This window comes from Nannobrachium achirus, assembly GCF_963921795.1.
Source record: "Nannobrachium achirus genome assembly, chromosome: 7".
In the NCBI taxonomy this organism is placed as follows: domain Eukaryota; kingdom Metazoa; phylum Chordata; class Actinopteri; order Myctophiformes; family Myctophidae; genus Nannobrachium; species Nannobrachium achirus.
The window spans coordinates 16,675,223-16,700,102 of record NC_137816.1 but is presented as its reverse complement, the minus strand read 5'-3'; the positions used below and the strand labels follow the sequence as shown (position 1 = coordinate 16,700,102).

The 24,880-nt window shown below is 42.4% G+C and overlaps 1 protein-coding gene across 1 annotated transcript in view; it reads left to right on the top strand.

Annotated features, from left to right (window-relative positions):
• LOC308288605 (CUB and sushi domain-containing protein 1) overlaps nucleotides 1-24,880 on the top strand; it is an 803,860-nt gene that overhangs the window by 578,196 nt on the left and 200,784 nt on the right. Inside the window, 2 exon segments of the mRNA XM_080730076.1 lie at nucleotides 6,223-6,410; nucleotides 16,731-16,925. Coding sequence (XP_080586202.1) covers nucleotides 6,223-6,410; nucleotides 16,731-16,925 — 383 coding nt within the window.

The following is a 24,880-nucleotide window of genomic DNA, read 5'->3' as shown; positions in this document are numbered from 1 at the left end:
TTACAAACTGTACATCAAGGACACATTTTCCTTGCATAAACAGGCATAAACAACATGTTTTCTGTGGTGTGGCAGCTCATATGTTTACCAGTACATTCTGACGTAAGCCTTAATGGTGCGTTTCTCTGCAACTTAAAGATGTTAATAGGGCTCATGACTAATGGAAGGAGAGAAGAATGGGGTTTCACATGAGGAAGAGGAGATAAAAGCATAGAGGATTTTCTCCACATTGCCGAAGGAGGAAAATTGACCTATTTTTGTTGTTTTTCAGTTGGAGAATTAACTCTCTAGCAACAGCTAGGCTTTTATTTTGATTAAACTAATTCACACAGAGGCATGTCTTGATGATGGGTTTATTTATATTTTTGTATTGCTTTATAAATTGAGTAAAAACAAACCAACACAGAGGTCAGCTCATTAGCGCTCAGACCTCTGCTAAGGTGGAAGTTTGTAACGTGTTGCTTCTGCGCCATATGTCCTCTTTTGGCCAATTACTTCATGATGCAGGGGACAAGTTAATCAGTTCTTCTAGGACCCATGATAGACATTTAGATAGACAAGTATTGTGGTTTTAATTTGTTGAGAAGATATGTGCATTTTTAACACACTTTGGGGAACGGATTTGGAGAGGAGAGCCTGGAACAGCTCTAGGATCTTCTATCTGTGCAAGTCATGCACAGATTAAATGAAAATAGAATGAATAGTTAGAATGACAATTTTACAATGTGCTCACTTCACAATCTTGTGACACGTCATCAAGCCTTGTACACGTGTTCTGGTCTTGTCCTGTCTTGAAAAAAACAGAGAAATTGATTGAGCCTAATGTGATGATTGCATTGTTTGGGGTAATTCCACCTACAATGTCCCTCTCTTCCCTGGAGGCAGCGTTTATAGCCTTATTACCTTATTAGCTGGATGTTTGATATTTCTTAAAGGGATATTTCACTTTCAAAAAAACTTTTGGTAATGTTATCATCTATCAGGCTTTTATGGACACCCTGAACAGTTTTTGATTAGCTTGATTGAATATTTAGATATTTGATGTAAATGTTACCAGGCCAACCAGGCCCAGGGCCTCTCCCCACACACACCCATTGTAACTTCAAACTCCATTTTAACCATGACAGATTAATTAAAAACACCCATTATTTTTTTCTGGTGACTCATACTACCCTCCTAATATGTGAGCAGGCCGTATTTTTTCGATAACTTTTTTCATTTATTTTTAATAATTCTTTTTTTGGTATTTCATTCTTTCCATTTTCCCAAATAATTATTAAAAACAAATGAAAAGAGTTATTGAAAAAACACGGCCTGCTCACGTATTAGGAAGGTAAAATGAGTCACCAGAAAAAATAATGGGTGTTTTTAATGAATCTATCATGGTTAAAATGGAGTTTGAAGTTACAATGGGTGTGTATGTGGAGAGAGGCCCTACCACTGCTCCCTGTTGAAAGTGGAATATCCCTTTAAGTGGAAATCTGCCACGGCCACACCCCCTTCACATACCCAGTGGATAAGAGATGTACTTAACTTTGTTAAATTGGAAAGAATGAGGTGCTTGTTGAGGGCCTCCCTAAATAAATGATTTAAGATGCGGGACACTTTTTTTCAAATACTGCATGAGCCTTCCAGATGTCTCGGATTAATTGTTCAATTATTTAATTGATATTGAACTGTGGCATATCGATAGACCAGTTAACCAAGTTAACCAGTTCTCCTCGGCCCAGGACCATCCTATCACCAAGTGTTGTGAGATATCCACAGGGGCGTCACACCAAATTCTGGGCCCTGGGTACAAGGATTCACTGTGGGCCCCCCATGAATGTTAACTATTGAAAAATAGCAGATCTACAAGCTCACAGCGTGGCACCGAGTGCCGCGCTGCAAGCTTGTAGATCTGCTATTTTTGAAAAATTGTGAAAATGTGTGCAAGAAACCCATGTTTCCATGTCAGTGATGCTCAAACCTTTTCATGTGAAGGACCCCCAAGAGGATATGAATTTGGCCACGGACCCCCATCTCAAAATATTTAGTTCCAGGGACTACCCCGGAAGCAAAGTTTGAGTTACAAATGTTCGCTTAAAAAAATACATATTCAAAGATTTGCACACATTTTCACGACTTTTCAAAAATAGCAGATCTACAAGCTTGCAGCGCGGCACTCGGTGCCGCGCTGTGAGCTTGTATATCTGCTATTTTTCAATAGCTAAAGTTACTAGGGCCCCTCCACCTTGGGCCTTAGTAACTCAGTCCCACTTTCCTACCCCTTGTGACGCCCCTGGATATCCTGCAGACAGACAGACAGACAGCTGGTGGCAAAAACCTCCTTGGCAGAGGTAAAGAACATGTTGTAAACCCCTATAGCTTGGACATTTACTGAACCATCAATCCAACCATTAATTTGTTAATCGATACACAACTTATTGATTTGCTATGCTCTTTGGTTAATTAAACACAAAAAAACAGTTTATTGCTAATGCTAATTCATGTACTGCACACTTAAATAGCTTGGTTCTAATTCACAAATTAAAATATATCCTCAACACTGAAATCCACTCTCTCTTTACCTTGCAAAATTCTTATGAAAGAAGGTGTTTTCCATACCTCCTGTAATCTGATCCATTTTTAACAAGTAAGAGGCCCTAAGGCCGAGAAGCGACCGTGAGCGTGAGGTTACGTTGAAAAGCTGCTGACTGATAAACGTTCAGTTAAACAATGTGTTAAAGCCTGTGGAAAGCCTGTGAAAGCCACAGCCAATCAGCGACGCACCACAGACCCATGTGGTAAATGGTAAATGGTAAATGGTGCATTTATATATAACGCTTTTTATCCAAAACGCTTTACAGAGATTGTGCATTACATTCACCCATTCACACACACATTCATACACCGGTGGCGGAGGAAACCATGCAAGGCACCAAGCTACTCACTGGGAGCAATTAGGGGTTCAGAGTCTTGCCCAAGGACCCTTCGACATTAACTCAGGGGGAGCCCGGATTCGAACTGGGAACCCTTTGGGAACCCTTCATGCTAATAACGGTTTCTCTACCCCTGAGCTATGCCGCCCCCATAGCCCCCACGTTTTCAAACTTACTGTGACCTAACGGTCGCAATATCTTACAATTAAGGTGCATGTTTTCGTTGCATTTTGGAAATCCGAAAGCCGTAGGCCAGGGAGAGAGAGAGGAAAGAGAGAGAGAGCAAGGGACTCAGTGCGACAGCTGCGAAAATCTGGAAAAATCAACCCTGGTCCGAAAATAAATACGGAACGGGCGGCAGTGTGCAAACGTGATTGACATAACGTGAGGTTGATTTTTTTATTCACGCACTCCGAAAAACGCAGCAGTGTGCAAAGACCTTTATTCCTTGGTATTCCCTGGTTTTAAGTAGAGGTGTCTATGTTGCATACCAGTCCATAATCCCAGGCTTAATAACCACATGTATGGTCTTGTTCTCATGTCGCAACCTAATTTATGTTGCAAGGAAAAACACATCTTTAAAGTAAAGAAACCTTGGTTAGATCCATGCTCTAGGCGGCCACTTACCATGGCCGTGTTTCGGGGGGAAAGAGACAGAGAGAGAGAGATGCAAGGCAAGCAACAGCAACAAACAAATATAAGGACAACAATAACAACAATAGCAGCTATAATATAATGAAATATAATAACAGTCCACAGACGTGTTCTATGTAAACCTTTGATCCATAGCCAGTGGTCCACAATCACAGTCCATGGGAGCAATAATAGGAATCTGCTGCCGTATTCCATGGAAACCCTCGATCCGCAGCCTGGGGCGTCTGCAACCACCAGACCCAATTTCCAGCAATACGTGCATATTTTCTCAGAACAGGCGTTAATGCCATGTGTAAAGTTGGGTTATTTCACTGTTATATGATATTGATATTGGGCGGCAGTGACTCGGGTGGTAGAGCGGCTGCTTGGGAATCGGAAGGTTCCCGGTCCCCGGGTTCCCCTTGGTTAGTGTCGAAGTGCCTTGCATGGTTTCCTCCACAGCCGGCGTATGAATGTGTGTTAAATCGATGAATGTAATGTACTTTGGATAAAGGTTATGTATCATGTATCCTACTATAGATGCGCAAAATCTCTGTCCGTCTTTCTGACCGACTTCAAACTCAGCATGTGCATCACTGACGACTCGAGATATGCCCATACAGTATATAGGCATATATGGAGACCCAGAAGTCCAGAGCCACTGATCTGATATATACATTAGACATATACATAAAATTAAGGGACACAGACAAACAGACAGGTACAACGGGTGGGACATGCATTCACAACTTGCCTTGTTCCCGACTTGCATTGTTTCTGATGTACAATAAATAAATGGTAAATGTACAATTTACATAGTAGAACATTTTTTGGTACAATTTCAGTGAAAAAATTAAACTTTCGCAGCTTGCTTGACTTGCTTGTCAAGGATATACTCTATCTAGCATTGTTTCCCCTATAACAGACACTAAGCCAGCCAGGCCTCTGCAAACCATGACTGCAGCACCCAACCATTCCCCTATTCCCTGCCTTTGTTCTTTGTAGTGGCAGGAATACAAATGTATTCACGCACACACGCACGCAAACACACCCACACACGCACACACACACACACACACACACACACACACACACACACACACGTGCGCATGCACACACACACACGCACACAAGCGCGCGCAACAGACGACCCTGGAGTGCTAGACTATAACTGAAAGCCAAACACGGAGCAGAGCAGAGCAGAATGGTTTAAACAGACAGGTGGGAGACTGAGCTAACATATAGACTTTCTCAGAGCAAACAGAAATAAAGTTGTCAGTGCATGTGCATTTGTGCCTGTGTGTGTGTGTGTGTGTGTGTGTGTGTGTGTGTGTGTGTGTGTGTGTGTGTGTGTGTGTGTGTGTGTGTGTGTGTGTGTGTGTGTGTGTGTGTGTGTGTGTGTGTGTGTGTGTGTGTGTGTGTGTGTGTGTGTGTGTGTGTGTGTGCGCGCGTCTGTGTCGCGCCTTGCCTACTGTATGCCTTGCCTGTGTTTGACAGGTGGGATGCAGTGCTAACACACAGTCAAAACAAACACTTGACATACTGAAGGTATATGTGTTCAACCTCATGAAATGTCATCACTAGCATTCAGAAATGAGGGGCATTTGCTAAAAGTAAGGACTGAAAAGTTTTGGAGAAGGAATCGTGTTAGTTTAAATTGGTTGAATTTAAAGTTCAGTTGTTGGGTGAAGGTTATGGCAAATAATTAATGAATAAATTGTTCTCTAAAGGTACGAGTGGTCTTGCATGTTTAACCACAAGAACCCTACCATCCCTAGCATATTCCGGGCATGTCATAATAGGCAAACATTAGGTGAAAGTAGGTGAACATTTGTCGAAAATTGCGAATGCAAGCTCACAACACGTTGCTGCAACGCAACGCTCAGTTGAGAGCCATTCGCACTGAGCACTATAACTCTAAACATTGTTCTAAGACAAGTGTATGAAAGAGTTCACACTGACTATATAAAAAACTACAATGGTGAACAATATAGTTATCTTTATAGTTTATAGTTTATAGTGCTCAATGTGAATGGCACTTTACTCAGTGACTTTGGTCATTTCTATTGACTTTGGAGAAAATGGACACAAATAAAAAGTCTAATACAGTAACTAGAATGATGTCACTCAGTACATACCCCTGCCGACACTGCAATTATCATGATATGCCATTTACGCCCATTTGACCTTGTCAAGCCAAAAGTTAATGATCTCTTTCCCACAAAGTACAGCCATTTGTTTTTAATTAATTTAGCTAAAAGAAGCCTATGTAGCAGAGGTTTTCCCAGGTTCGCATCCCGGGCGCTACACTTACAGACACACCGACAGACACACAGACACAGGGAATAGGATGAAAACATAACCCCAAACCACTTCTTGGTAGATGTATAGCAATAATAAAGCCATTAATGGAAAAATGCTCTGCATTAATGAACGATTTATGTGGCCAAAAGCCGTGAATAGACAATGACATGTAGGCTGTGGATGTGGTCCTTTAATATATAGGCCGCAGTAACCTTTACACTGGGCCTTCATTACCATTTCGTTTCGTTCCATTATAATTGCTTAAATGGGTGTGACTAGCGTTTCAGGGGCTGGAGGCTACCTTGAATGTATAAATGTATGTAAAGCCAAATTACATACTGTAATTACATTTGTGTCCCCCTAGTTTCAACATGGAGCCAAGTTATGACTTCCTTCACATCTACGAGGGAGAGGACTCTAATGGGCCGTTACTCGCAAGTCTTCAAGGCAACCAGGCTCCTGAGAGAATAGAGAGCGGCGGTAGCAGCCTCTTCCTGGCATTCAGATCTGATGCCTCGCTGGGCATGTCTGGCTTCGCCATCGACTACAGAGGTAATTAAGACTTTAAATTTGGTTTGAACTTTTCCTGTTAAATGTACTTTGAAGGTCTTGGATGTCAACCTCCTAAAAAAGTGTGAGTTCCGTGTTTTATGTTGCTTCTGTCCACAGACATGTGGAATGAAGGACAGTATGTGGGACGTCCCACTGTCTGTACGGCTGCCTTGGTCTCTCTCTCACCTCTGGCCAATCACACCACGTGTTCCTGGGCTTGCTTTGGAATAAATAAATTGACACACTTTGGGACTGATTTCAGTTAGATTTATGGAGCAGTTTTATGTCTGGAACCATATTGAGTATTTTGCATTTGACTCTTTTACTGTGTTCTTGAGTTTGTTTTTACTCCCCTGTCTTTTGCTAGCCTTGTCAGCTGTGCCCTGTATTTTACCTGCCCCCTCCCCCCTCCCCCCTCATCATGTCACCCACTTGTTACCCACTTCACCTGCTACAAGTAAGTCTGCCCACTCCAGCTGAGCGTTGCCCCGTGATTAGTCCCCTATATACACTGTATATCCTGTCTGTCCCTTCAGTGGTTGTCAGATCGTCATTGAATGTTCCGGTGTATCAGCCCATCTACAGTGTTCCTGGATATATTCTCAAGTTGTTTGCCTCCTGTTATGAACTCCAAGTAAAGGACTGGAAATCAGTCATTCTGCTTGCACTGTTCCAACTCTCCTGATAAACCATGGACACAGTGGACAAATTATTTGAAGAGTATTGTGTCCAGCCCCCCAGCAGCACTGAGCAATAGACTGAAGCTCTGAAAAGGGCGTATTCCAGACCTAGCCTACCAGGAATTGTGGGCTTCCCTATTCAATTCAATTCAATTGAATAGATGCCATGTCTGTTAGTGTTTGGCCTGCTAGCCTTCAGCCTTTTTCCCAGCCTGCTTCCCCAGCCTGCACCTATAAGCCCAACCATCACTTCAGTCTCAGTTCATGCAAGCAAGCCAGTGCATTTGCAACCTGCCTGTCCATCCATGGAGTGGGTATGCACAGTTTCGCAGCGACCGGGCCAACAGTGGCGGAGATTAGCTGGTAACAGACTGACGGACACACTAAGGCTGCCAAATTAATATTCGAATATCGGATATTTGTCGAATATGGTGAAAAAATGCATATTCATTTATAAAAAATAATATTCGAATTATATATAAAAAAAAGCAAAAATAATAATAAAAAAAAAATCCGTCCATGCACCGTTGTACAAAGAAATATAACTCTCGGCCACACGTCGTTCTACTCTTGAAGTATAGCTCTCAGTTATCCACCCTTGTACTGGAATTATATAACTCTCTCTCACCCTGCTCTCTCATCACACACACTGTGATTGTGACGCTGTTAGGATGAGAGCTTCACCCTCTGAGTCTGTGAGTAAACTATTGCAGAAAAGATATCTTTCTGCTAATTTGCCATCTTTCCCTTGCAATGAAGGAAGGAACTCACCATCATATCGTTGTCTCCACGGCATTTCCAGGCTAAAAAAATTTAAATCCATCTCAACATGTAAACATGCAGACTTTAGCGAATGTAGCATTACATTGAAACAGGTGACCTATGGAATAATGTTACCCCAGGAGGAACTGTTGCCTAGTACACATGGTCACAATTCTGTGTGATACAGTTGACATGCATCTTCTAATGCTCAATGAGTACACATTGCATGCTGCTTAGATGTAATAATATATAATATGTGTATATATAAATATTGTATGTTTTTATAACTTTATAATATTTGTTGTATTGTTCCTGTAAAAAATAAACAAAAATATATTAAAAAAGGAAAGTAAATACTTAATATTAATATTAATAATAATATTCAGATATTTTCGATATTTGAGACAATTTCTAAGACCAATATTCAAATTTCATTTCTGAGGAATATTGGCAGCTCTAGGACTGTTTGGAACTTGCAAAAAATGTCTCTCTATGGCTCTTTATTTTGACGGACAATGGGGGTCTTGGACATTAAATTGTTTGTAGACCACTGCTCTTGGGTCTCTGTCTCTATATCAGTCATTCTCCCTTGTTCTGTGCACAACTCTCATGACGACACCACGTCAGGACACACCTTCAGCGTCCAGACACCCAAACTGCACTGCAGCCTCAGGGTGTATTGTTTATCATCGTTGTTGTTGCTCTTAATTAACGTTGACTTTGTTTTGTTCTTTTGTTGACTGTCGATTATTCACAAGGAATCGTTGGAATTATTTTTGGCAAGGTGGTCTTGTTGGATTGGTGGCTGCACTTTAGCCCATGAGTTGTATTTCCTCCTATTAGAGCCGGTAGGTCTCTTACAGACCTTGGTTTGACAGTGGAGGTGATTTGGAAGCTATAATCAATCTGGAACTCATCATTAGTTGTTAGGCTGGCGAGAGATCTGTTCTGTCAAGGTTTATAATCACTCTCCGTTCCCCCCTTTTCCCCCACCCTCCATCTCTCTCTAATTAAAAAACATTATCAGCCTCTCTGCAATCACTCTCTCTCCTTTCTCACTCTCTCTGCCTTTACTGTAGGTTTTCCACCTTTTGTCTTCCACTCTATTATCGCCTTCTCTAATTAAAATACAACCTCAATAATCTCCCTGTTTTTCGCCCTGTCTTTCTACAGTGTAATCCACCTCTGTCACCCTCTCTCTGTCCGCCTTTCGTTTTCTTGCTGTCGACCTCTATCTCGCGCTGATTGGATGATAGCGGAAAACCAAACAAGCTGGCAGAATGCCAAGTCATGATTGAAGACACTTTCCTACTGTAGTTGACTCCTTCCACTCTGCTTACCTCTTTTCACTGCTCTTGTCTTCCTTCCTTCTTTTTCTCTCCTTAATGAGCCAACTATCCAGCAGTGTTATGAAGGCTTATAAATTGCCCCTTCCTTTTTTGTTCCTTTGAAAAACACTTAAACTTTGTTTAAAACTATCTAATGCCTAATTAACTTTTATCTATTTTGTTCCCTGATTTGAAACCAATCTCTGAATCGTCCTTTAGGTTTTCTTTGCTTTGCTGCAAAATAGCTGCGTCCTCAGCGGGATAAGCATGGCTTAATTAAAAGCTGGAATGCTTGAATTACATACAAATATGAATAAATAACCCCTACTCTCTCTTTTTCTTTTTTATATCAGTCATATTATTCCCTGTTCACCACTGCTTTTTAAATTTTCTATGGGGTTCTCTCTTTTCTTTCAACACATATTGTATTACTGACCAAAGAAGCCATCTTTTAGGAACCTTTTCTGTCGGGTAATTTAGCTGTGTTCGCACCATACTTTTTAATTTAGCTGCGTTCGCACAGCCTTTTCTCTTCCATTCTGTTATAGTGAAGCCCAGGGAAGCTTATATTGATGTGTCATCATAACTATAGGTGTGTTTGTGTGATAAAAGCTAATATCATGATTTGGGCATCTATAGGGCACAAAGTTTGATATCACTGCCGCTATAGGACACTATAGGGCACTGCGTTATTTTTTGTATAGAGGGTATGCGCATGCATAAAGTGAATGGCAAATTGAGTGTCACATCGAGTGGCAAAGTGAGTGGCCAGGTGAGTTTAACGTCGTTTAATGGACTTTCTGTTTGGTGTATGGGCTGTCAAGTCCAGAAGGTAGTTTTTTGCCAGTCAGTAAGCATTCCCGCATAACTTCCTGGTATGATGATGATGTCACGCGCATACCCTCTATTGGAATTCCCATTGGGGAATCTCCAGTTGCATCATATAAAAATAAACAAACCAGCCCAGCTGAAAAAGTATCCATAGAATAGGTGTGTGTTTTTTTTCCCAAACACAGACATTATAAAAGTAAGCCATTTACCATGAGAGGGAGTGGGTTGTTGGCTGATTTTCGCCTTGTGTCACAACCCGGAAACAGTGGTAAATCAGCCAACAACCCACAACCCTCGAATGCTAAATTGCTTTTCTACCACTTCTACCATATAAATGAAAGAAAACACAGTTGTAACTTGCAGGATCTTGGAAATGCTACAACTGCAACACAACAGTGGGCGGGGTCCATGAGCCAACTCAAGGTTGTTGACTGATTTACCACTGTTTTAAGCCAATCAGAATCCAGTATCTGAACATGTGACCACAAAAAGTGGTAGAATGTAACTCCATATCATAAACGACTCTAATTCGGTGTAATGCTTTTCAGAAGACGCGAGTGACGTCATTTTGTGGTCAAACCAGACCTTTCCCACGAAAAGGTTTGGTTTTGGAGAGACTATGGACAGGCCTTTATAGCTGACAAAATGGCCGGGCTGTTTGTTTATTTTTGGAACACAGTTCTTACAGGATATAACACCATCTCGTCCAAAGTTGGACGAGATTTGAGAGATTGGACTTTGTCTGTCTTTTGTATTGTTAGTCTTTTGTATCGATGTTATTGTTTCTAATGTAAGTAGATTATAAGACAAAAAGGGTAGGCATTATAAGCTATGGCTTCTAATTGTTTTATTTTAAATGTTTTTACTTTTTAACTGTGCATTAAGTCAGAAATAAAAAATATTCATTCAAAACTATTAATTCAATCATTCGTCTAAGATTTGCCTATGGGAATTCCAATACAAAAATGACACCGTGACCCAGAGGTAGTGGGAGTGATGTCAGGACTTATTCTATGTGGTACAGTTGTTTCACAAGAGAAACGTCACAGGTTTGTTCCCTGCCAGCCAGGGGTGGCCTTTCTGTGTGGAGGTAGCATGTTCTCCCTGTGTCTGTGTTGGGTGTCCTCCAGGTACTCCAGTTTCCTCCCACAACAAAACACATGCATGTTAGTATGTTACACTAGGTACAGACAGTAGTTCTGCCAGTGCCCTTGACCAAGGTACTGGCGTCACAAATGTGGCTGGTCCCTGAGCGCTGCTCTGTGGCTGCTTACTGCTCCTAAGCAGTTAGGAAGGGTCAAATGCAGAGGACAGATTCCCCCAAGGGAATATCAAAGTCAACTTTTACCTTTTTTTTACCTTTATCATGTGAGGTACTGTCTCATGCTGTTGCTGTTTGTTCACACATAACTATTTGAGATGAGAAGCAATTTTTATTTCAATTAAAACACAATTTGGTATACAGTACGTGTGAGTTTTTTTAAATCAACATGTCCCATCCATTGGGCCGAGCAAATAATCTGTGTAATGGGTGGCATCTCCCATTGCGTGCACTGGGGTTCGTTGAATGTTGATTGGTGCACCGGTATGATCGGTATGCCTGAGAAAGGTTCTATGGTGCAAAAACTATTATTTTAATTGCATTACTTTTCTGTAATTAATTAACCAACATTAATCAGCCCTAATCGTTATATTCCCAGCCCTAATCTTTATAGTATCTATCAAATATATATTTTGTTAAACAGCGGCGTAGGAACGGCCGGGGACACGTACGTTTTGTCCCCCGTGGGCCGCGGACCACCAGTTGGGCTGCCGCGACGCTGAAATCCAAAAAGGAGAGGAAAAAAGCCTCAAATAGGGCCGGCACTAGGACCACGCGGACGATATGTGCGCACAGCCGGTCTGGCCGACACGCAGTCACCAGTGACCAGTCTTCACACTGGGCCGGCCCGGTCCATTATACATTGTTATTAAGGGGGGGGTGGTGGAGTGATTGTGACTGGTAGAGGGAGGTTAGGTAGAGACTCCATTCCCCCTGCTCAAGTGGTTTGCTCCGTGTCAACGTAACCCGTTCAAAAAATGGTGGCGGGATAGAGGACCAGTGTCCAGTGCTCAACCCTTAATATTATAACTCTATGGCTCAACCGTGCGTGCAAATTGCGGAGAAAGTAAGAGATAAAAAACGAAAATATCTGGAGGCAGATGCAGCCCAGCAGCAGCCTACTGTACTGAAAATAATTATTTTGTCAGCGAGGACGAGGAGGCGTCGCTACCGGCCAGTAGTGCTGTCTACATCGGATGGTCTACCCACAGCCAAATCACCTATTGTCGGGGAAGTGGAGCTATCAGACATTATTATGCATTATTATTACTAGAAGCTCGGCCGCCCGAAACAACGTTGGAACGGCCGCGGCCCAAGAAGGAATAGGTGATGATGATGATGATGAACACGGAGCTTTATGGCAATGGAAAAAGAGACTCTTGTGTGTTTGTTGAATAAGGACTGCATCGTCGCGGAGAATAGCGCACTGCTGCCACCCGTTTCGGATTATATCATTCCATACGATGGCCGCTTATCACGTTTTGTGCACCGCGCACTGCGACGGATGCTCATTCAATAAGGTAGGATATATAAACAAGTAGTTTATTATTCTATTCTAATTGCATTGTGCCTTTGGTCAATTTGTTGGGCACCACTTGGGCATGTCTAAGCAGCTCTCCACTGTGCGTCTTTACGCACAGTGCCAGCACTGTGTTGGTGTGTGCATTGTGTTACAATGATAGTGCTTTAGTTTTGGCTGCATGGTCTTTGCGTGTGAATTTGAACTTGATGTGAGTTATGCAGTGGTCAGTTATTTCCGTCTGGTTTTGAACATGTGTCATGTGTCTGTGGTGTGTGAGGCTGACCAACACACACTGTTGGTGATATTAAGTTTAACACTGTCCTGGTAGTGTGTGTGTGTGTGTGTGTGTGTGTGTGTGTGTGTGTGTGTGTGTGTGTGTGTGTGTGTGTGTGTGTGTGTGTGTGTGTGTGTGTGTGTGTGTGTGTGTGTGTGTGTGTGTGTGTGTGTGTGTGTGTGTGTGTGTGTGTGTGTGTGTGTGTGTGTGTGTGTGTAACTGTCTGTGTGTAGTGTGCACGTATGTACATGCTGCGCTGTGTGCTAACTCATTATTACACACCAGAACCGACCTGGAAATGCACACAGAAACCCAAACCGAACTGAATTTTCGGCCGATCCAACCGACCCGATCCGATTTTTCGGCGGCCGACTGCGTCGGCCGCGAATGAGACCGAAGTGGGCCGTTGTGGGCTGGGCCGGTCCAAATCGGACCCCCGTACCTGGGGACCTACGAATACGCCTATGGTACAGTAAAAGAAAGGGTGATTTCCAAACTACAGAATTTGTTTTGCCAGACCCTGGTGGGTGCTTTTAATCAAGCTCCCAGAACCACGGTGGAACGTTGAAGTGGCCATCGCCTGGTGGTCAAATCTGGGATAGCAGTTAAAACGCTACCGCGCGTACGTATCCTAATGCTAATGCTACTGCATACCCTTGTGTGTCTGCTCCGTGCTCAAGACCTCAGCACTTGCATTGAAATTAATTGCAGTCCACCCTTTAGTTTATAATTCTATGCTTATAATAGTCAATGTCGGCTGGCTGACTGACTGACTGACTGACTGACTGACTGACTGACTGAAGGACTGACTGACTGACTGACTGACTGAAGGACTGACTGACTGACTGACTGACTGACTGACTGACTGACTGACTGACTGACTGACTGACTGAAGGACTGACTGGCTGACTGACTGACTAACTGACTGACTGACTGACTGACTGACTGACTGAAGGACTGACTGACTGACTGACTGACTGACTGACTGACTGACTAACTGACTGACTGACTGACTGACTGACTGACTGACTGACTGAAGGACTGACTGACTGACTGACTGACTGACTGACTGACTGACTGACTGACTGACTGAAGGACTGACTGACTGGCTGACTGACTGACTGACTAACTGACTGACTGACTGACTGACCGACCGCATTTGCAACAACGACATTTCCTCAATCTGCTTTCAATCTCTATTATCCCACAGCCAGAGATGTGCAGAGCAGACATTTAGCATTTTACTGCTCGTATCAAAATGCCCATCAACTGGACAGAAAGCAAAGCAGAGGCTGGGCTCTGGTATGTGCTCATTCAGAGGCTGGGCTCTGGTATGTGCTCATTCGGTCCAATTTTGCCATTCGTTTCCCCAATGGTGTCATTAAAATGTTTAATTAGTCCCCATTTCCTACTCTGTTGCCTCCATAAATTTATACTATTTAACTAATGTTGGAGCTTCGCTCTCATTTTCCTTCACACTGCGTTTTAGAATGAGCATAAATTCAGCTGTCCAGGTAATTGCTCTGATGGAGAAGTGAAGTGGAGCAGGGAAGTCCTTTGTTAGCTCAAGTCCAGAATTGGCATTGACAAGATAAAAGCATTCACATTGAAACACTTTTGATTAATTAATGGAAACAATTACTCAACTACCAGTCCTACTACCTAGGGCTGACATTTTGTCATTTGATGATTGACATAGTCCTACAAATAATTGGGATTTATACAATCAAAAATCATTTTTTATATAATAAAGAAAAAAGGGGAAAAAAGTAACCTAAATTGCACAAGGCAGATATGATGGCAAATAACTTTGACCAGTACAAATAACTAGTAAGATGCCTCAGGGCGAAAAGGCGAGGTCGCACCAATTCTTGGCCATCTGGCCAGTGATGTATATCGGACCAGTTACCCATATATGGAGACCCCTGCATGATAGTCAACAATGTTTATACCATTCTGATACCATTCTGATAAGTCTGAGTCACAGTGATGTGGCACAGAGTGACAGTGATGGGATCTCCATATATGGGCATAAAAGGGATTCTGTTATAGTGGTTCCCATGACATCACAACATACAATATATTTTATACCCATACATGGAGATCCCTATCTGAACCAGCCACACAGATATGGGCCATGTCTTGGCCATCTGGCCACTGATATATATCGATGACATCAGGGATCTTCATGTATGGGCATAAAAGGGATTCTGGGGAATACCCATATATGGACTTTTACATAGGTGATGTCACCTGTGATATCACACAGTGATGTGTCAAGGGAACCAACCCATAGACTGTAAAAATGTAGACAAATAATGTACTATGGCTAAAAGAGGCCATATCTTTAATGTTTCAAAAACAGCTAAAATAACTGATCTACCAGAGAGCGTGTGGAGCCTCAAATAGACGATGAGGCGATTATGTAATAATTTTGACAGGCCTACTACCACTACCACCAGACAAGAACACAGATTAGATCACTAATAAGAAAGGCTAAACTCCCAGTTTAGCAGTCCTGCTCCCAGAACAGATCAGAGATTACAGCAATAATAAGAGGGAATTGGTGGAAGAAGTACTCTTGAGTAAAAGTACAAAAGTATTAGCATCAGAATATACTAACTAACAAAGTAAAAGTAAAAGTGTCTACCCCTTTCAAAAATAGCTGAACTACAAGCTCACTACAATGCTCGGCTTTGGAGGGTATGCGCATGTATAAAGTGAATGACAAATTGAGTGGCAAATCAAGTGGCAAAGTTAGTGTCAAAGTGGGTTTAATGTCGTTAAACATCATGTAATGCAATCAGATAGGACTTTTCTGTTTGGATGTACAGTATGTGCTGTCAAGGCAAGAAAGTCGCTTTTTTTTGCCACTCAGTAGGTGTTCCCGTGGGTATGATGATGATGTCACGCGCATACCCTCTATTTTGGAATAGCCGAATTATAAAATAGGGCTTCATTGGCTATACAGTATATTTAATCTAAATCTACAAAGTAACTTGTAACTGAAGTTTAAAAAGAAAGACTTAAGTACAAATGTAATTTCCTTTCCAGCACTGTCTGCATCCAGGCCCTGTCTAAGCTGGCTTAGTATTGCTTTTCAGCTTATAATATTATGCGCAGCGGGCCTGACTGGTTATACGCAAAATCATATTCATTTAACCACATGGACCCCAGTGTCCCTATTCTGGGGGCGAACATACAGCAGCAGATCTACAAGATCAACAATGTGTTGCGATATCTGAAACAGAGCTATGGCGTATGGCAAGTGGATTGGTTTCATTTTACTCTCTCAAGAGTTAAATTATTGTTGAATATCTGCATTACTTCATTTAATTTAAGTCTACACAATTAGAGAATGTAGAAAATGTGTTATTTTGGTCAACGTTTGCCTGTTATCTCTCCTTTGGTTCCACCTCAATACAGCACAGATTTGCGGACAAAGTCCTATCCAACGATAACAAAATATTCAAACTTTTGGGTCTGAGAGGCTAAAAATCTCATCAAATGGTGGTCCGTGGCTCAAATGCCAAATAAATAATGGACCTTGATATGAAAAAGGTTGAAAAGCACTGTTGTAGTGGAAAAGAGTCATACCATGAGTATATGGAGTTAACTCTGGAAGCATTAAAATGGATCCGTGGGGGTTATTCGGCAGCACACCTGATCGTTGTCTCTCTTCCTTGTAGAAAGGCCCACAGAGAGACATGTTGGACCGTGGGCGTATCTGCAGTAGGACAGGATATGACTGTAAACTAAGCGCCTCCATTATTCAAGGTGCAGACGATGTCCAGTGACACCGCCTTTTTATCTTCCCGCAGAAAAGCCAAGGGAGGCCTGTTTCGACCCTGGGAACATCATGAACGGCAGCCGCACGGGTTACGACTACAAACTGGGCTCCCAGGTCACCTATCACTGTCACCATGGTTACACGACTGTGGGCGGGGCCACCATCACTTGTGTCCTGGGGCATGACGGGAAGCCGGCATGGGATAAGGCTCTGCCCTCGTGTAAAGGTAAGAGACCTCACATTACATGGGCTGATGTTAACAAACACCCTCACAGAGACTATAGGATGAAGAATGGCTCCACCTGAATGCAGGAGACACACACACACGCACGCACGCACACACACACACACACACACACACACACACACACACACACACACACACACACACACACACACACACACACACACACACACACACACACACACACACACACACACACACACACTGATTAGCAATCAGACCATTTTAGGTAAGTGACTTGAAGAAGACTAAAGACCCAATGAAATGACTATTTTGGGTTTTTTATTTTGAAGTTTCAGTTTGAAAAGGAAGCCTGTGTGTTTCTGAACCTATCCGAGGGGACCAGCCCTTCAGGCGATGGGATTTAAAATCTGAGTAATGGGAGTAATGGGAGCCAGCAATGGGAAACAAACAGGTGATAGTAATCAAAGGTTCATTTATATTCAAAAACTCTATCTATGTCATCACTTTTTTAATTTCTGTTCACAGGAAGTAATTAAGAATGGCCTATTTAGGGACCTTTGATATAAATATATACAAAAATTGTTTATTTTCTATTTTTTTTTGGCATCTAGTTATGGCCATATTATCACTACAGATATGCTCGTGTGAAAAACATGTTTTTGATTTCACCCCGTCTTTAACATATTCACTTAACTCTATAAACCAAAATATAGTATCAGGTAATTGTAGTAGTAGATCAATACCGATTCTGTTCTAAACACATGCGATTGAGAATACGAACCCAGATCGAAACCTGGTACAGCCACAGCGAGCCATGATACAGCCATGTATAGCCATTGTACAGCCATACGTACAGCCATGGTATGGTATAGCCATGGTATAGCCATACAGCCATAGTACAGCCATGGTATGATATAGCCATGGTTTAGCCATACAGCCATAGTACAGCCATGGTCCAACCATGGTACAGCCTTGGTACTGGCTGCTATCAGTGAAACCCAGCCCTCTGCAGGTCACTGGTGAGCAGTGTGTTGTTTTGTTTGTGATCAATGTTTGTTAACTTAACTAATGAATAGGTTTGTCTAGCAGTTATATACAGTACAGTACTTTCTATATTTATGTATTTTGAGATTGTCGTTGGAAAGATGGAGATGGAGACAGATGACAGTCTTGATAAAGTCAGCTGCACTCACTGGTCCAGAGCTCAAAATCTGTGTGTGCGTGCGTGCGCAGGGGCGTCACAAGGGGTAGGAAAGTGGGACTGAGTTACTAGGGCCCAAGGTGGAGGGGCCCTAATAACTTTATCTATTGAAAAATAGCAGATCTACAAGCTCACAGCGCGGCACCGAGTGCCGCGCTGCGAGCTTGTAGATCGGCTATTTTTGAAAAGTTGTGAAAATGTGTGAAAATCTTTGAATATATGTATTTTTTAAGCGAACATTTCTAGCTCAAATTTTGCTTCTGGGGGTCCCTGGAACTAAATATTTTGAGATCGAGGTCCGTGGCCAAATACATATCATCTTGGGGGTCCTTGACATAGGTTTCTTGCACACATTTTCAAGATTTTTCAAAAATAGCAGATCTACAAGCTCGCAGCGCTGCACTCGGTGCCACGCTGTGAGCTTGTATATCTGCTATTTTTCAATAGTTAACATTCATGGGGGCCCGCAGTGAATCCTTGTACCCAGGGCCCACAATTTGGTGTGACGCCCCTGTGCGTGCGTGCCTGCCTGCGTGCCGGCGTGCGTGTGCACACACGTTTATGCATAATGTGAATGCGTGCGTGAGTGTGAACAGTTGGAGCCATGGACTGTCTATTTGATTGACAGTACATAGAATGAAAGAGGCGACTTTCCCAAGTGTGTGTGGGTGGGCTTATTTCTTATTTTCTTATTTCATTGACAGTTCACTGAAAGATGGACATTCCCAAATGTTAATGTGCGCGTAATACAGCGTTTTTGTGTGTTTGTGCACATGCCTGCACCTAGTGACCCAGTGCCATGTGGGTAAAATAATATGCAAATCAGGGACAGAGAGAACTGGCAGAACAAGAGATGAATTTTAAAGTGAGCACACACAAACAGGCATAGTACACACACACACACACACACACACTCACACATACACACACACACACACACACACACGTGCGCGCGCACACACACAGGAATGCACAATAACAGACAATAATATACACAAATACAGGAGCACACACATAGATACACACTTTTTAATGACCTCACAAAAGCTCCTGTGAAAGCTTGGTTTAATAAAGTCTCGTCAGAGAGAGAGAGATACACAGGAAGAAGTGTGGAGGGAGAAGAACACATGAGATAATTGTACCCAGAGTAGCAATTTGAGAACAGCTATGAAAAACAGGCTGCAAACAGTCCAAGATTATGGGCTAATTCTAGCTCATACTGACACTTACATTTACAGCCAATGTCATATTTCTTTTAGATGAGGCGATTGTACAGATAATTTTGAAGGTCTCAAGGAAATTACTGAAAGCTATATATGCCCCCAATAGTAATCATTATAGAGATAAAAAGTGACCTCCACATTTTTACATTTTTTACTGACTAGTGTAGGTTAGCACAAGACAAAAAACTAAAGAAGAAGAAGGGGCCTGACTGAGACAATAGTCTGTGTTGATTCAGTTATTGTAACACATACTGTAACTTAAGTGTTGGTTCAATCTTGTTGTAACTAAGGTAACTAAGATATCTGCAGTGTTGTTATTTGTTCATGACAAATTAGCCAGTTGTGTTGGTGTATTGTGGTGAATTGGGATGCTTTGGATGTCTCTCAGCCAATCATAATGTGTGGTTTTGCATTTACAATGTGGACATTGTAATGTCTTGATCAATGACATTCTCAATGACACTGAACACAACGACCTGAAGTCCTTTCCCAGACATTGCAACTATGTCCGGCAATTCAAACCAGCAAGATTCTTATGATTCTCCCATAACTGCTCTTGATGAGCAGGTTGGTGCCTTGCATGGTTTCCTCCATGTGAATGGATGCACATCTTAAAGCTCTTTATTACATATAAATGTACCATTTACCATTTTACCATTACCGCTCAGCCAGGCGGATAATGCAGCCATCCCAGTCTTGGACTACATTTATTTAGCGGGTTCAACAAGGCGTTTCTAGTATTTACAATACTAAGCATTATTTTTCTTTGTGTGTGAACACAAAGCGTCTTGTGTTCATTAGCAGACAGGGTTGGGTGTAAAGATTGATCCACCATAAGATTAAGATACTTTACCCCATCATGCTGTATTGATGAACTGATGCCAAGTATTGATGTTTTATTCACTTTTGAGGGCTATTAATGAACAACCACATAATGATGTTCTGTCAGATGAAAAATGGTCTGAAAGTCTGAAAGCCCTTGAAATTCAATCTGGCAATAGATGCATGGCTTTTTTTGTACGTGCAATTGATCCTAGCAATCATATTTCTATGAGCATTATTTCTGTAGTCAAAGGGGGAAAGGTAAATCATAATGTATGCATTTATTTTTGTCAAATACATTGTATTTCACAAAAATCACACAAATCATAGTTATCATGATTCATGGCCGTAATGATGCAAAGACTGCCTTGTGCTGTGCTGTGGCTGCTGCTGCTTGCTGTGAATGATTGATTGATTGCAATGTAGTACAGTACAAGTACAGTTAAACACCCTGCCTAAAAGGAACATCTCAAATAAGACATTTTACGGTCTTTTTTACGTTGAAAGCCCTCTGTATTTAATTCATGGACATAACAAATAGCAAGAAAAGAAACATTCAATAATATTGCAGTTATAAAAACACTATGTACAAGATCAGGGAAACAAGGGGGTGGGGCTAAGGTAAGGGGGGGGGGGGTGTTCAAAAAGCCTGGTTTAAAATTAGTTGTTGTTTCTTTTTCTTAAGACTATTGACAGTCGGTTGATACGATACAGAAAAGGGTAAGAATTGAGCCGATTGTCCCCTCTTAACACTTTAAGTGCCAGCCCCCCCTGCCCCCCGTCCCTTACCAGTGCCACCATTAGGTCCCATTCATTTCTGCCCCAATTCCAGGGAATAAATTGGAAATGATCCGATATTCACATCGGAACAAAAATGGGAGGTTTGGTAAAAGAGGATTTTTTTTTTTTACCAAAAAAATTTTGGAGTGATTTCGGTGAGCGGTTTTGGAGATAGGTGCTCGAGAGTGCGCACTGCGCAAACCAGTCAATAACCTCAGAAATCTAGATTCTGAGATATTTGAGTTCAAAGAAAAAAAACTTTAGGAAGCCATAGCAACAAATTGGTAAATGGTAACGGAACACAAGTACCCTTGACAGAAAGAATGACATGCCTACTTTCATTATGTGCAAAAAAAGTTAAAAAAATATTGTACCATCGTCTAGTTTCAAGGGGGCAAAGTGAAAAAGTATGAAATGACTCAGAAGGTAGAAATTGCCTTACATTTTGATAGAACTATGCACTGTGAATTCACTGTGTTTTTACCTGGTCTAGAAGGTCAGGAAGACAAAAAGTCAGAAAAGCGATGTCAACCTTTTATTTTATGGCAACATCGAACCCTAACCCTGGTGAGTACCTCACACATCCAGCATGAACATATTTATGTTCAACAATATTTACAAATATTTCCAAAAAAAAAATCACAAATATGACTTCACAAAAATAAAATATAACTGGATAAAAGTAAAATAAAATAAATGTGCAGCAAGTAAAGAATAAATAAAATAATATAAAAGTCAAAAAAAGGCATTCAACAAGCCAACATTCAGGAGTCAAAGGCACCACAAATCAAGGTCAAAGATGGTACTGTTCACCGTGTGTGTGTGTGTGTGTGTGTGTGTGTGTGTGTGTGTGTGTGTGTGTGTGTGTGTGTGTGTGTGTGTGTGTGTGTGTGTGTGTGTGTGTGTGTGTGTGTGTGTGTGTGTGTGTGTGTGTGTGTGTGTGTGTGTGCGTGTGTGTGTACCTCAGGTGCCTCAAAATGGCCTGGTACCTGTTCCTTGCCATTGTTCTGGGAAAGTACGGCATGGCAATGTTTTTTTGACCACTGCATGGCAATCTCCGGCTTGTGAACGATAGCTGTGAGGAAGAGAAGTCCCAGAAAGTTCTTCAGCTCCCCTAGAGTGACATTGGTCCAGGCAGCGAACCTACAGTGTGTATGACCTATGCCTGACTCCTCCGCTCTCGCTATCTCCGCCATCATACTGTCCTCTGCGTTGTCATTGGTCTGGTTGCAGATCGGGCTCCCATCCTTCCTCCATCCAGTCAGACTCCACGGGCCCTGTATATGATAGAAATAAATACAAAATACTAAATGAACGTGCTTCTGTATAATTTGTATGTTCTTTAGCAAAGGCTGTCGCACAAAAGTAGTGAAAACAGCAGATCTACAAGCGAGGCGTTGTGTGCTTGTAGATCGGCTGTTTTCACTAGTCTAAATAATTTCAAATGTATATATGTATATATACGTGGCCACTGAATTCTATAGGCTCTGCTTTGATACAAATTTGATACAGATTTGAGATCGATTTGATAGATTATTATGTCACACACACACACACACACACACACACACACACACACACACACACACACACACACACACACTGATTGTATTACTAAACTATCTATCTAGGTATACACACACAATAAAAAACTAAACTATAAAGAAATGTATTCTTACTGGAAGAAGTTGGAGGAACTTCATACACCTACTACAAACCATGGATTGACATCTAGACCTACTGCACATACAGTATGAAACAGAGCTGATACCTTTATGTACTATGAGGAAAATAATGCTGCTATTTGTACCCTGTATATATATAAAACTAGACCAGGTCAACCTGGTTGTGCCAGACCCCGGTTCTGCCAACCCTCTGGGCCTATAAATGTAATGATACATTTATAGGCTGTCTGTCCCTTTATAGGCTGTCTGTCCCTCCCTCATGTCATCATCATTTGTGACATTGTGATGACATGAAGGCTTTGTCTGTCGGTCTATCCCTCCCTCATGTCATCATCATGTCATCATCATGACCATCTATGGAGAAAAACCGGACAGACCGACATTTGCTTATGTAGGCCTACCCATTTCATGGGTCTGGCAATGACAATGCGACATAGCTCTGTTTGAACAATGCTGTACCCCCTCCAACTGTATATTTTCAACTGTTTTTTGCCAGACCCATGAAATGGGTAGGCCTACATAAGCAAATGTCGGTCTGTCTGTCCTGGTTTTCTATATAAAGGGTATATATGATGATGACATGATGATGACATGCCTACAAAAGGCATGATGTCATAAATGATGATGACAGACAGGGGGTCTGGCACAACCAGGTTGACCTGGTCTAGTTTTATTGTATGTGTGATACTTGCTTTGGCAATGTAAACGTATGTTTTCTCATGCCAATAACGCTCCTTTGAATTGAATTGTATATTACCAAATGCACCCTACGTGGAAAAAAAACAATAGCAGGTCAGGCTTATTGACATCGGTTATTGATTGATTGAAGAATGTATTACAAGCTTGCATTAGAGTAGACCTACAGATTCATGGCTCATTTCCACAGGAACACACTTTATGCATATCATACAGTGGTGTGTTCTAGACTTTTTTTGAGGGCATACGATCAGCTACTATTCGTTTGGCCAGGGCAGACGCTATAGTACATAATCCCTATCAAATACGCTACTTTAAAAGGTTCACGAGGGCAGACGCCGTTCATATTTTATTGTTCCTCCATCACGGAGGTATAGAGGCCGGCGCCTGGCGGCGCCGTGCCTGCGAGGGTGTCCCAAGTCGGGCGAGGTGTGGAGGGTAGTCCCCGGTGAGTCCCCAGAACACAGCACTGATCTCATATAACATTGAAAGACAGACAGACGTATAGAACATATTGAAACGTAAAAAGCATAGCTTTATAATGCTTACCCGGTTCGCTGATCGCAGCACACCGCAGCGACCGGGTCGTCCTCCTTGGCTAAGTCCACGCACGGCCTCATTTGGGTGTATTAGCGCCCGCTGCAACTCCGCTCTCCGGGGCCATACCTATCGGTGCAGCCGGTGGGCGCCGTAAGATGATACACTGCTCCAAACAGCCTGCCTCCGGTCCGGATCACCGCCGTAGCTCCTCCGTCCACTGTGGATGGCTGGTGACGTTCCTTGGCTCCCCCGACACAGCAGCAAAAACACAGAATTCTCTTCAAATCGCCGGCATCAGCGTTCAACGGCATCACCGTTCATCCTCACGCGTCGCCTCAGTCAAGTCCCAAACGCAGCCGCGCAGCAACAAACGAAAGTCCAACTGGTGCTTCGGGTTTTGATTATGGTCGGTGGCGGCGCTGGGCAGCAGCAGGCTGCGGGCTTGGTGGTGTCCACGGCCACGGGGCATGGTTCGGCTGCCTGCTTGGTCTCCATGTGCGGCCATGACTTGCTCTCTGATCAGCGGAGGTAAAACCTCTACCTTCCGATCTCTCTCTCTATCTCTATCTCTCTAAATAATACTACATCTAATGATTTTATAACTAATTCTAGCTCATTCTCTCAATATATCTCTCTCTCCCTCTGATTGCTGTGTGTCCGGACGGTAAAAGTCACTGAACTCGTCTTTGAGACCCTTGTTTCTGGGGGGAACCGGCCAATCAGCATGCTTGAATTTGGTCACATAAGCGTGTGATGTCATGCAGGGGCGTCAATTGGGTATGGCAGGGGTATGCAGCTGCCATACCTTGACAGGGGGAAATAATAAAAATGTACTTTTCATCGTGCCTGTTGCTAAGGTATGGCAACATGACTGGTGTCTTCACCAGACACCAGTCATGTTGCCATACCTTAGCTTGTTCTGAACTGACGCCACTGAATTGTCATGCATGACGACCGTCCCATCGTCCAAAAGGGCTGTATCTTGGTTACCGCATAGATCCAACACTGTACTACTGTAATATGAAA